Raw genomic sequence first — 14,613 nt, 5'->3', positions numbered from 1 at the left:
GACAAAATCACAGCCTGCTTCGTTTTGTTGCTTCTTTCTGTTTAAATGCTTTTTGGGAAAATGTAAAAAAAAGTTTGTATGTGATTGTGTTGGGAATAAAATGTCAAGACATAAATCAAAAAGTATCCATTGTTCCCTTAAATAAATTCACACCGCAAAAGCAAGCAAATTATTATTATTATTATTATTATTATTTATTAATCTCCATGTATTTTGGTCTTTTTCCAAAATTTTTTAATATCGTAATCCTTGAGAGATCCCCGTAGTTTCGCATGTTTTTGTGAACTCAAATGTCAGATCAAATGTGATGAAACGATTTTAAATAAAGACATTTGAAAAGTCATTGTTCTGCCTTTATTGTGGAGGAGAAACAGTTTATCCTGGTCTTAACCTGCTGTAGTGACGACAGAGCACCACGATATTTAGTACAACACGTTACTGCTGCATGGTTAGACTTTCTCTAAATCACTGCAATCCTCCATTTAGTCTCTAAGTCAGGCCTGAAACTTTTAGCAGCAGTCTGAGCTTCACTATAAATAGAAAAGAGGCCTTAGTAAAGCTAGTGGAGTCTTATCCACATACACACACACACACACACACACACACACACACCACAAAGTCTGTCTGATACCATCTCAATCACTCACAGCTACAATCCAGTCGTATCCCTGCCTTCACGCGGATCCGAGCGGGTCCATGTGTGTTGGGTTGGAAGTCTGTGTGTGTCCAGGCTGCTGTGTGTGTGTGTGTGAGAGAGACTGTGTGAAGTGAGCTGTGAGGTAAAGTAATGCCGAACACATGGAGGGAAGGGGGAACAGCTGAAATGCATACTGACAGAGCTAAAAATAACAACCAAACAGGACATGAATGCCCCCACCACAATCCACTCAAATCATCCAACCCCACCCACAAACCCCTCTCCCTCTAATCTGCCCTCGTGTCACTGACACGGTGTCATAATGTAGAAGTAAAACACTTCGGGTCATGCGGTTATAGAAAAATAATCAGCAAAACCCCAGTGTGATCAAAATGACACCACTGTTACCAATCTGAAGCTGATTATTTCACTATAACTGTATGTTCCTAAAGTGTTTTGTTCTGATTACTGTATACTATAGCAAAGTTTGTGGACAAAGGTTACGATTCTTTATCCATACAAGAACGTGTCATGGGTTTTATTTTTAATCCATGTATAACCTCACACAAACAAGTTAGTCCTGTTATCACTGGCTGCCTGTTTATAGCTGGAATAATGTAAAACAGCAGGATTAGGAAGGAGCACGTCAGAGGGACGGCTCGGGTCGACCGTTTTGGGGACGAGGTCAGAGAGACTAGATGGAGATGGTTTGGATGTGTACAGAAATCCAAGAGGTGGATAAATAAAATAAGGGTAAATATAGAGTACAGTGCTGGAAAATGAGTATGAGGGCAATCTACACAGCACTCACATGGAGAATGATGACAAAACAGCACCACCAGGGGGCTCCAGCTCACCACCTCGTCTCATGGTCACACACAGCTCGACATAAACTGTTCTGTTGTGTAACTGCATGATTCACAAAGAAACGAATTCGAGAAACTGAAGCGAGCCTTTGTGACTGCACAGATAGCAGGGGATGTGAAAGAGTGCAGCACACACTGGGAGAAAATTCTACTTCTCATTAAGTGTAGTGGATTGGGGGATCATGGCTATTAGACGAGACTTTACAATAAAAGGACAAGTGTGTGTGTGTGTGTGTGTGTGTGTGTGTGTGTGTGTGTGTGTGTGTGCATACATTTATTTTTATTAGTTCATTTCATTTCAATCGTCGTTTTTATTTTAAACGAATGAGGCAGTGTTCGAGAAAAGCACACGTATGAACGGTAAAGATCTCGGTGTCGGCCCTCGGGGACGTCTGGTGGTACGTTTTCAAGGTTCTAACAACATATAATGATTCATGATAGGAAACAAATAAATGAAGCTATGCCTCTTTAATGAGAGGCCTGTTGAGCAACTTTCACAGCAGGTACAGTAAGTGAGAGGTGCGATCACATCAGCACACAATGAGACACTGAACTCAGGGCCTTGTTGGGTCACTAGCTGTTTGTATGACGGCACACATTCACAAAATCAACAGTGCTGGGACAAAAGTCTTACTGTAGACAGTCAAAGCAGCAATTCTCTGTTTACCTCTGTGTTTACAGGTACAGACACATGTCTCACTCACACACCGTCAGCTGTGAAGGCTATTAAGAATATAGGGTGGGGAAAGAGTCACGATCTCTCATTCGTTTACCTCTGATTAGTCAGACGGACGGGGCAGATAGGACTGATAGTTCACCAAGTGAACTGTACCGTGGTTATACATTAACCCTCATCAGCCTCAGTTCATTAGAATTCATGATGTTTGTTTGGATTTGAGATTCTCCCGCCGATCCAAACCCGGATGCGGCCTGGCACGTATGACACACAGCACATGCTCGGCTGGCGAGTGTGCCATGCTGACAGATGGCACAGTGGCTGGCCCGAGGCCCGTCGAAGGACACGCCAGTGACAAGAAATATGGACTGACTCAAAACTGTGACTAGCCTGAAGAAAGAGGCTTCGTGGCAAACATGACAGGAAATCACCTACTGTGACTTTCACTCATCTGTGTGGCACAACAATGTGGAGGAACAACATGACCATCATTCATGGTTATAAAGGAAGAGGAAGAGTGGGAGTGCACTGAAATGTGCTCTGTGCTCTAAAAAGGCATAAGCTTGAATAATAATTTTAGAAACTGAGCACTGAGCGTTCAGTCCGTCACTGAAAAAACCAGAGTACGAAAGCAGTTCCCACTTTTGTGGAAAAACCTGTGTGCGTTGTGTGGCATTACTTGGGCATTCGGTCCGATTTTTCCAATTTTTACCTGAAACAAAGTTGTCTAAAAAAAAACATTAGATAAAAACATTAACCGTATGTTACAAAATGGCGAAACGGAGAAAAGCAGAAAAAGGAGGAGAATTTTCCAGTTTTTCTTGTATTCTTCCACATGATGTACTGTAAATGCAACACGTGGACAAAACAATCCGAATAGTTTGACTATGTCTCTACATACGAGACGAAGGTGTGCCTGTGCAACAATTGTAGAAAAACAAGATCAAATATTAGCTCGTTCTGCAAAGTGAAGTCATTAAGCCCTGAATAACTGCAATCTAACTCCACACCTTAACTGCAGAGTTGTATGTGATGTATGACCTGAACTCTGACCCACCTAAACCACCTAAACCAAACACAACCTGGACTGCCAAGCCTTTGGCACCAAATCGGAGGCGTCCGTTTGTCTAATCAGGCCACGGCGTTCGTCCGTAATCCAGCCTAGGCCTTGCTCCTGTTTAAAGCCGGGTTTTATTTTTAGCACTGCTGCTTAATCCGGTGAATGCTAATAGTGGGTCATCATCATCATCATCATCATCATCTGTTGAGTAGTCGTTGAAACTACAGGACAATAATCATGTGTGTCTGTTTTCCCTTTACAGGCGTCTGTGTCAAAGGACAACTCAGTCAGGTCATGCGAAAAAACCTTAATGTAAATTTAGCAACAACATGAGTAGCTACGACAATATTAGCTAACAATGCGAATCTATTTTACACAAATCATTTCATAAAAACTGGACAGAATCCAACTGATATAAAAAAAATGTGTTATGTTAAAATTTAACACAAACAAAATGCAGAATGTTAGTTAAAATTGTAGCGTCGAGGAAACCAAGAGTGACAGAGAAAAGCTACGGGAGAATGAAACCACTATGAGATGAAAACCTTAGATTTGAATTCTGTTCCTAAAGCATGAGATGAACGTCTGGGCATAACATGAACCTCCGTGAGTCGAGGTGTTGATGGAGCACGTCGGTTGTGCGTCAGAGGTAAACTCTCCGACACGGTGCATTTCCAGGAGCTGCTATGAGAACAAACACTGTGACTGATGCTAAAAACAAGCCAACGATGATCCTTTTGTCGATGGTAGGGGCGGAAAAACCAGACTTCGGCGAAATTGCGGGTGCTACGTACCAGTGAGTATCCATACGTACCCTTGTGTGCTACGTAAAATCTGACATTCTTTGGATGAAGCATACTCATGATAAGATCGATCTAAGCAGATGTTATATAAGTTTACACACCATTACAAAGTAAAAGGTTTAAAGAAGCTATTTCTGGGTTGTTGATCGGAGGATAGAGGTTCGAGGCCCAGCACAGCCAAGCTGCCACTGCAGGGCCCTTGAGCAAGGCCCTCAACCCTCCCTGCTCCAGGGATGCTGTATCATAGATGCCCCTGCACTCTGACCCCAACCTCGGCAGTTGGGGTATGTGAAGAAAAGAATTCCACTGTGCTGTAATGTATATGTGGTGGTGATAATAAAGGCTTCTATGCTCCGTTCTATTCTAATTTCTATTCTATTCTACAGACCTCCAGTGACAGGTTCACAAATTCTGAACACATCCTCCTCCTCCTCCTCCTCCTCCTGCTGCTTCTGCACACTAACAGTTAGACACAACAGTAAACAGGTGTCTTTCTCTGGTGATTATTCACCAACAAGCCCTCTGGATGTAGTGAGCATGCCTCGTAGAGATTCATGTTCAGGCTTGCTGGTACGGTGCATACCTGCACAGCCCGAGTTTCACATGACCCGAAGCAAAAATGCACGTTTCCCTTAAAAACCACAATGCGGACATGACGCTCCGGATCATCTTAATCCTTCTTGACACACACAGACCACACACACACACACACACAGCTAGAATCCAGCGCCGCACGATTCAAAGATGAATGTAACATTCAAAATAAAGTGTTGGGCTGTTTATACAAATATATACAAACTAAAGGTGTGATGGTGAACACGCAAAAAAATGGAAAACAGGATGGAATGCCAGAGGGAAACGAATTAACATGATTGTTCCATCTTTTCCTGCGTCTTAATAAACATGTGGTGACACGTCTTCAATTACGTTTGATCTGTATAGAGTTTTGAAGAGTACGCGAGCAGTCGGCGTCAAGAAGAAACTTGAAACCAGAAGCCAAAAGCCTTAAAGAATCTATTTGTTTATTTTGAGGGAACCAGATATCGGAAATAAATAAGAGATTTATATTCTGAATTCAGTCGTAAGAGATTTGTATGGCAGACACTCACATGATCAGAGCCTGACATTAAATATAAAAGAAAGCATGATTCCTGATATGGTTATGAAGGATTTCTGGTGAATGAAAGGAGCCTCCTGAGTCAGGTCTTTGTAACCTAATGAGAAAATCAGGGTATGGTAACAAGCGATACAACAGATGAGACTTTGTAAAGAAACAAAGATATCAGGGGCTTTTTACACCTGGTGACTTCATGCATTTTCTGTGATCCGATATCTATCCGATGGTAAAAAGACCAGGTCTAAATGCCCTCTGAAACGTTTTCGAGACGGATATAAATCCGATCTTTCAAACCCCTTCAGGAGGTGGTCTGGGACGCGTTTCAGATGAAACTAGACAGGTGTAAATGAACGTGGTTGTTCAAGCCACATACGTCAGTGCTAAACTCCTCCCAAACGGAAGTACGTCACTCGCGAGTGATCTGTCACCCAGGTGTACCGTTGGGTCTTAAAACGCGCTGCTGCCGCCAGCGAAAATGCAGCAAACAGTAAACGCTGTTTTTTGTAGCATAAACGTCGTAACCGTTTTTTTCGTCTTCTTTTGATTGCATTCTGAAAACCGCGTACACCAAAGCGTGTTCTATTACAATTACACCGGAAATGAGGTCAAATATATTAGCATTGTGGGCGGGAGTAGAAAGATCGGATCGGTATCCGATTCGCCGTGCCGCGTTTATGTGGCCTGATGTAAATGGAACAGTTTTAACAAATCACATAGCTATCGGATCAGAGACAACACTTGAAGTGACCGGGTGTTAAAAAGGCCCTCAGAGGATATAAATAGGAAAACTAATCAAGAACTAACACAAAAAGGTGCACACAATTAGAGCCAAAACAGAAAGCAAAAACCTGGCACAAACTTGGTGCTTGTGGCTACTGTATGTGGACCACCATGTGAACAGGGAGTCGTTGAAGCACAATCACGCCGTGCTGTCGTTACATTCCTCAGATAGAGGCCACCGAAGATTTTCCGCCGAAAATGGCCCAAAAGTGCGTTTTCAGTTTACGGCCGAAAGACTTACAGTAGATCACCGAAACAACACGGCCGATACGGTTTGTTGTGATGACGCAAACAGAAACCGCGGTCTGCATGTGCTTGTCCGAAGCAACATGTCTGCGGTGTGGACGTATTTCAGTACATCTGAGAAAGACCCACGGATGACAATTTGCAAAACATGTAATGCCGAAATTTCAAGAGGGGGTGCGTCTGCAAAGACTTTCTCCACGTCGGGTTTAATTCATATCACCTAAAATCTAAACATCCCGATCGCTATGCTGAATATGAGCGGAACGCGGCACAGAAAAGCAAAACCCCTCCGAGCACGCGCACTCCGTCTGTGGCGGACGTTATTCCTTTAAATCACAGCACTAAAGCGTCTCTTAAGCAAAGAGGTTGAGACGGAGCACAGAGTGAAAACAATGAAAAATACAGTACAGTACGTCAGCACACGTTTCACTGAGGATCCTCTGCACTTCATCGCGACTGTACTGGATCCACGTTATAAAGATCATTATATGGATGTGGAAATAAAGCAGTGCTCATGAGAAATGATCCAGACCGTGATGGATGGCCTGTACAGAGGGCCTGTACATTATTATTTAATGTACACAAGTGCATTTAAGTTAAACATTTAAGTTTGAATTTTTATTTATTTTATCCTGTGCATTGTTGCAATGTGCTATAAATAAATAATTTTCATAATTTGTATATTAATTTATGCAATTGAAATGCCTTGATTTTAGTAAGGTTAGTACACAGTCATAGCCATAAATGCAATGGTAATAATAATAATTGGCATAATTTCTTTCAGTGTTTCGGTTTTCAGGCCTTGCTTTCCTCTTTTTCGGTTTTCGGTTTCGGCCAAGAATTTTCATTTCGGGTTCATCTTGGGCAATAAAACAACTACACGAAATCTGATAATCCATAATGTAGTCAACAGCTACAAGTATAAATCATTATGAAAGAATTTCGTCTCATGAAACAAAGCATAACATGAATGCATCAGCTTCAGATGACATAAATACGTAGTAAATAGTCGAACTTCAGTTGGATGATTTTTAGTAAATGGCACTGGAAATAATTTGCCACATAAAGTATAGAACTGCGACGTTTATACAGATGTTTGACGTTTACACCACTGTATGACCTGGTTTTCTTTGGTTTTGTTTTTTTTTTTGCAACATTTTAATGTGATATTTAAACAACAGACTTTTTGCTTAAAGGGAACTGAAAGGTGTGCTTAGATTCACACCAATGAGCAGAGCTCATACCTCTTAAGGTCAGCTCAGTGAACCTGATACAACATGCATTTTAAAATAAGCGCTTCTCACTTCCTTACAATCTCAAAGCTAGAAGCAGTGAAAAAAAGATCTGGTCGATTTGCACAAATCATTTTGATTATACTTTACATTCATTCATTTAAGAAGACGGTTCTTTGTTGCAAAGTGATGGTCGTAGGGCTTTGACCCAAATCCTTTCTTTCCACTATCCACAGGAGAGCCATGTTCTCCATTGTGTACCATCCATCTATGTTGTAAACCGATAACCATGTCTGGACTCACTTCCTGGTCCTGTGGCGAGAAGGAAAACCAGCCAACGCTAAAAAGGGCTGAATTCTGTCCTGCCTCCTACATCCACGACTGGCACACTGACAGTCAATAACAGTGCCGTGGCAGGAAGATGAGTGACAGCTTGAGAAAGAAGATGATGGAGTGAGAATGATGTGAAGGAGGAGAGCGGCCGGGGCGATTTGGACTCGAGTGGAGTGGATGGCGCTGTTCCAGCGAGCCAGACAGACAGACAGACAGACAGACAGACACTTCATGCATTTGGCAGCTGGTGTGCCGCCAAGCTGGTGCGTTATGTAATCAAATCTGATCCAAAAACATAATTAATGGAGGCATTCACAAAGTAATGATGGAGGAACAGCCAGAGGACAATGACTGGGCATAACAGAGTGCTTCAAAAAACCACTCATTCACTCAGATTTAACTTGGTTTTATTCCGTCCATTATTGTAGCTATTCATTAAACCTTCTCGTCCGGGTCAGTTCAATCTGACACACCAGCACACGGTGCAAACATTTCAGTACGTACAGCGATCCTGTGTGTGTTCTGTAATCCTATAGCACTATTGCTTGTGCTCTTCTTGATGAGATTTGATGAGAACTTTATTCCGTAAGGTGTTTGGTCTCAGGTCGTAGCCTACAGTTAAAATCGATGCCCTTTTGCCACAATAGGAGTGGAAGCATTCTCAAGGTTTTTTGCACATGGTTTTCTGAACAGATCATAACGTAAATCCTAAGTGAGGGTCCACAAGGTGAGCCACAGAACACTAAACCCTGACACGCATATGTACAGACACAGTGTCTAGGATTAGAGATAGCTATAATTTAGAGGTAAGGAGGTATTCAGCCATCTCAAAGATCATCAGTCCAAGTCGGGTGTGGCACTGAAGCGCTGGAATTTGTCTTAAACACAAAGCATGAATGGAAGCTGAGACATGTAGAAATCCTCACTCTACACATTCATATAGGTGGAAACCTGAAAACCTGCACGTCCAGTTTGGCGATGATGAAGGGCATGTTAAGGAATGACGGAGAATTCACAAGCTGACATTTCTGCCTCCGGTTTATGTGGCAATATTCTTTAACAGGCTTGTTTCCTGTACTCTCTGGCTGAATGTTCTGAACTAGTTTCATAATGCATAAGTTAAAAACACACACACACACAAATTGACGCCTTATTAGAATCCAAAATGTCACGAAATAGACCACAGCTGCTGCGATGCTTGATCTAGATTTATAAATCGCCAGATCTTTTTATAGTCCTGCTTCTAGGCCAATCCCAAATGCTATCACTTTTTCACTCTTGCACTACTGCTGTAAAGGAGAAATCTGGGACAGTTAGAAGGCCAACGAGGTGGTGCTTTCCTGAGGCGGACGGTGAAGAGGGTGAAGTTGTTATCAAACACTATTAAAAGATCTCAAATACAACTCGAACTCCAGTTCAGAAGAGCTTCACCGTCTGCCCTTCTGTTTAAGTTCTCATCTCCTCTCTATTCTCGGGCTGAAATGCCGCAGCCTTTGACCCCTAACATACATCGATCTAAATCTCTCAGTTCACAGCTCTTTAGAGCACTAAAATCACACCACTTGAAGCTAGCTCTGCTTAAACAATTAAACTGTGAATCATGGAAGCTAAAACATGGCCTGGCTCTTTATCTCCGCTTCCAGAGTGCAAAAAAACGAGTGCACTGACCTGACGGACGAGGAAACACGAGCAGGCAAAGAGCAATGCTGAATATATGCAGCGTTCTGCCTGTACATGGAAACGTTCTGAACACTTAAGGCTCTAAAGCAGTGCAGCACAAACGCACTAGTCAGATCATCAGGAGATCATGCATTCAAATCCCACTCAGATGATGCCACGGCTATTCACGGCTGGGAATAAAGAAAGCTAAATTAGACATGATCTCTTTGTGGGAGGGGCATACTCTCACTGTCCTGTCAATCACAGACACACATTAGTCGATCTTATACAGTGGTGTGAAAAAGTGTTGGCACCCTTCATGTTTTTTTTTTTTTTAATATTTTTTAAAAACAAATTTAAATATTAGTCGAAGATAACACAAGTAAACACAACATGCAGTTTTTTTATTTGAAAGTTTTATTATTAAGGGAAAACAAAATCCAACCCTACATGGCCCTGTGTGAAAAAGTGTTTGCCCCTAAACCTAATAACTGGTTGGGCCGCCCTTAGCAGCAAGAAGTGCAATCGAGCGTTTGCGATAACTTGCACCGAGTCTAATAGCAGGCACAGGTCTGGAGCTACGACCGGATAAAGATGTTGACCGATAAGAGTACAAGATGAAATATTACTATAATATTACTAACAAACCTTATCGGGTGAGACACCAAGGTAGTTATCAGGTGAGACACCAACCACACCCAGATCACTGATGTCCAACTGCTTTATTATGAGGAAAAGCAGCATATATTTCCATGCAATTGGCCTCTGCAGCAATGCAGCACACAAGCGTGCAATTGTGAAACAAATTGACAGGCTAAAGTGCATTCATCAGATGTTTAGCTAGTGCCAAACTCACTCTGCGGTGGTACCACACCTTCACATCTACAGCCGCATTCCTTGTCTCATGCCATCGGTCCACACAACCCCACTACACCACACACACACACACACACACACACACACACACACACACACACACATTCCATCTGCGGTTTTTAAAGTCTGGCCTGGAGCAAGTATTCACTTCTCAGTCATGTAAAGGATTAAAAACATGTAATCATCGGACATATGTTCTGATCTTCTGAGAAAGCACCTATGGTGTCTGAATGCTTTTAAGGATTGCAATGTGCTGACCTTTGAATTGAACCAGGTGTTTTATATGTTCTATATTAATGGTGGTTTATGTGCCTGGACAATATTATATGTAGAAAATTTGACAAACAGCACACTATATGGCTGAATGTCGTTTGAGGACACCTGACCATCAAACCCAGCTATGGTATTTCATCAAACTGCTGCCACAAATGCTCTTGTGGCTGAATGAGCACAAATCCTCATATCCATGGCCTACCAACCATTGGAAGGCCTTCCCAGAAGCCAGAGGCCAGATCCATATTAATGCCCACTAACTGTGCTGGGATGTTTTACAAGTACCCGCCTTACCTTTACTGTCTCAAGTGTGAACCTTCACTTTTAATCTCATGTTGCATTCTTTTAGCCAATTCCCTCCAATGTAGTATTGTTACAGTGCTAAAGACAGGGACATACCTGCATGGAACAGTTCAAGCTCGTGGGAGAAAGCAAGCCAAACAGAGCATCCCAGATATTTAAATTGGGTCATGCTTCTTGTTGAACCAGAATACAGTGTGAAACAGTACCACAGTGTAACAGGGGATAAAGTAGTGAAAGAGCATGTTTGATAAAAATCATCATGAGTGCCATATAGCCTTTTAACCATGTGCTTGATGAAATCACAAGTTATGTATTAAAGGTGGGGTCTCCGTTGTTTGAAAGCCAATGTTGACATATAAAATCACCAAAACAAACACGCCCCTAACCCAAATGGGTCCCACCCCTGTATCGATAGCTCCGCCCACACATACATACGTAACCCAGGCGACTAACGGAAAGAACTGTGTCTTTATCATAGCTGAAGGGAAGAACAATACGATTGTAGATCGTAAACACACAAGCAAAAATGACACACAAGCATAATCATGTAAAGGACAAAGGCATATATTAGTTCTGTGTAACAAAGCAAAACCAACGTTACTCACCTATCGAGAAGGAAAAAAGCGCCTCTGCGTCTTAAGTAAAGTCGGCCACATATTCACAGGTCGGAGTTTCCCGAGTCAGTAACTCCTGAGCTAAACGCTGTTACTACATAAAAACGCGGTTGTAGCTGCCTCTCTACATTACTACGATAGAAAAGAGGTGTTATTTGTGTAGTAACAGCGTTTAGCTCAGGAGTTATTGACTCGGGAAACTCCAACCTGTGAATATGTGGCCAACTTCCTGCTCCTTCAGTTCTCTCCAGCGCTGGAAAGCTGATCCTATATTAACACGTCCTACTTCTTGCCTTATCGTAAGTCTTTCTTCTCTTTCTTTCTTTGTTTTCATCCTCCATCTCAATGTTAAAACCACTTTCTGCTAACGTCACACATGCGCACTGAACACTCTATCCATTCATATTGACAAGCCCCACCCCTTTCTGCTCATTGGCTACAGGTTAGTTTTGTTTTTGTTTGGTGGCCCAACGCAGATTTCTGCAGCATTTCTCAAACAACGGAGATCCCACCTTTACCTGCACACATTTTCAGACAGAGCAGTTCAGAGGAACATGCCGTCTCACTTCCGTCGCAGAAATCAGTTTGCACTGCAAATCATCCGGGAGTGACTTTGTAAGTGTGCAAAACCATAAAGATCCCAGAGATAGTGCAGGGGAAGGGTTAATTCCCTCAAGGTGCTTCTGTGCCTCTTTGCTGAAACTCAACACTGATGATGTCATAAACACCACTCTGGACTAACAAAGGCCTTTTTTATATTTACCAAGCCACAAAATATAACATCATTCTCTCATAGGATCGCTCAAACTACAGTCCACCAATGATTGCTTCATGAATTCAAGTGCAAACAACCCGCACACATCTCTTCAAAGCCATATCAGTACAGGCAACCAAAAAAAAAAATAAATAAAAATGCTAAGAGATCACTACACTGTAACATGAATACAGGCTCTGAGCTTCTTCTGAACTCAACTGAAACAATAAAGTGGAATCCACTGTGAACTGTCCTGCGAGGAACAAAGGAATAGTACTAATTTTACCCGCCTTAATGTTTTGGCAAATGATATGTTATAAAGAAGCAAACTTAACAACTTAATAACATAATAACAGATGTCAAACCGGCAAAGAGGCATAAAGGAACAAACCACTCAGTAGTAAAAGAAAAACATCGACAGTCACAGAACACTTTCATTCAGTTTCTGTAACTTGGGAATCAAGAACCTACTCTGCAATAACACTCTATATCACCACACACTCACATTCACACCTAGGCAATTTTAGAGTAGCCAATCCATCTAGAGTAGTTGTAGGCCATTTATTCAAACACCAACACTTAACACAGAGAGTATCTAGACCCCAGGGTTGATCCCTAAATTGTGTAAATTTACACTATCTATGACAAGTCAGAAAAATTCCATATGTCAAAGATATCAAGCCACACTTCCACCTTTACATTAACACAGGACGTAAATGCTTTCTTACCTCACAGGCCTCATTACGCATTCCTGCATGGTTCCTTAACCAACATCGGCTAAGCTCGCTCAACTCCACGATGGGCTGCACCTTCAGACAGACAGTCTCTCCTGACTGGCGGATCATCTCCACAATCTCGTCCCTGTTTTTATTCTCCACGTTCATCCCATTGATCTCCACCAGACGGTCTCCTGGCACCAGGCCCAATGCCAGGTCCTTGTTGCCAGCACCAGGCTCAGCAAAGTGCACCACACGGCGGTAGACAGAGCCACCTGGTTTTTGGTCCAGCATAGTGCTACGCCTTAGAGAGAAGCCAAAGTCGCCCGTTTTGCGCCGCTGGAGTTCCAGCTCTCTGGGTTCAGGGACCTCAGGAGGCATGACAGCAGGTAAGCGCAGATCTGCTGGAAACATATTATCTACTAATAAGGGTATCTGGACCTGCTTGAGTGGGGCCCGACGGTGGGAGATGTATTTGGGCACATGATTGATGACCTTGGGCTCAATTTGTGGAGAAGGAGTAGCAGAGTTTGGCCCTGATGATACAGAGCCTTCTGAGGGACTCTCTTCTTTGTTCTTCTGAGTGAAGGACAAGCGTTTTATAAGCTTCAACACTGGAGAGTCCTGCTTTGTCTGAGGTCCAGATTTAGAGGCCTGCTCTCTGTAGGAGGACCTCCGAAAATCCTGCAAAGTCTCCTCTTTAATGGCATCACTGGAGCTAGTGGTGCTTAAATGGCCTACATCCAGGAGGATGCTGCTTCTGTTGTTGATCCTCTCAGAAGTCAGGTCCATCAAAGTGAGCTCTGGGTTGTTGACAACTTGGATTGGAATTGGGTCAGAGATCTCCAACTTAGCCCTGGATTCTCTCTTAGATCCACCACGCTGTAGGTTGAAAAACCCCCGTCGCACACCAACCTCCTCAAGGCTCTTCAGCTCAGCCTGGGACATTCTCTCTTTTTTGTCCTTCTTGTCTTTTTTCTCCTTCCGTGCCCCATCCTTCTCCTTGTCTTTTTTAATCAGGTTAAACATGCTCGGCTGCAGACTTCAAACTCCACCAAACCAACGGTGCTGTTTCAGGCAAAAAAACGTCAAAGCTGTAGTTCAGTCATGTTTAATAAACCCTCCATCCTTTGACAATGCAGCAGGAGAAGCCTTAACGTCCATCTGTATTAAAGTCTTGGGGAGAGAAATAAGAAATGGAACAGCAAAGAAGAAGAAAATCAAGCTCAAATCCAAAACATTTGGGTTGCATAGCATCTGCATCACCGCTCATTAAAAAAAATACTCGTGGGGCAATTAAGAGTTTACATTTTTTTCAAGCCTCCAAACAAACAAACAAACAAACATCGCACGCGTAAATCCATGAGAATGTGCAGGTAAACCCGCCCACTTTGTGACGTTGCACATTCCCATTGGCTGACGCTTACCTTTAACGGCAGGTAGCCTACAAGGGCGAAGTTTATATTACAGGTTTCAAATTCTAAAACTGTTAGTATTAATAATCTCGTGGGAAATAAAGTGCATAACGTCGATCCGTGTCGGATTAAAAAAAAAAAAAACACAGCGCGTGTTTGCATGAATCTGATCTATATGACAGTAAATAAGAACCCAAGCAGGTCTATAGGTGCATTTCAGGAAGTAGTTTAAACGCCTCTGGGATGAACTAAA

At 42.5% G+C, this 14,613-nt stretch overlaps 1 protein-coding gene across 10 annotated transcripts in view; it reads right to left on the bottom strand.

Moving 5' to 3' along the window:
* myo18aa (myosin XVIIIAa) overlaps positions 1–14,613 on the bottom strand; it is a 72,069-nt gene that overhangs the window by 51,742 nt on the left and 5,714 nt on the right. For 4 of the 10 annotated variants that reach the window (XM_047805115.1, XM_047805116.1, XM_047805121.1 and 1 more), the window contains exon 1: positions 648–792. Coding sequence is in view for 3 of the 10 variants with exons in the window: in XM_047805120.1 (XP_047661076.1) it covers positions 12,958–13,974 (1,017 nt within the window). In the remaining 7 variants the exon portion in view is untranslated. Of the gene's footprint in view, positions 1–647; positions 793–12,957; positions 14,122–14,613 lie in introns of those variants that run through there. The other 6 variants (XM_047805120.1, XM_047805119.1, XM_047805127.1 and 3 more) reach the window with 3 other exon arrangements.

This window comes from Tachysurus fulvidraco, chromosome 20 (assembly GCF_022655615.1).
Source record: "Tachysurus fulvidraco isolate hzauxx_2018 chromosome 20, HZAU_PFXX_2.0, whole genome shotgun sequence".
Classification (NCBI taxonomy): domain Eukaryota; kingdom Metazoa; phylum Chordata; class Actinopteri; order Siluriformes; family Bagridae; genus Tachysurus; species Tachysurus fulvidraco.
Note: the sequence above shows the minus strand (reverse complement) of the source record. Positions and strands in the feature narration are given on the sequence as shown.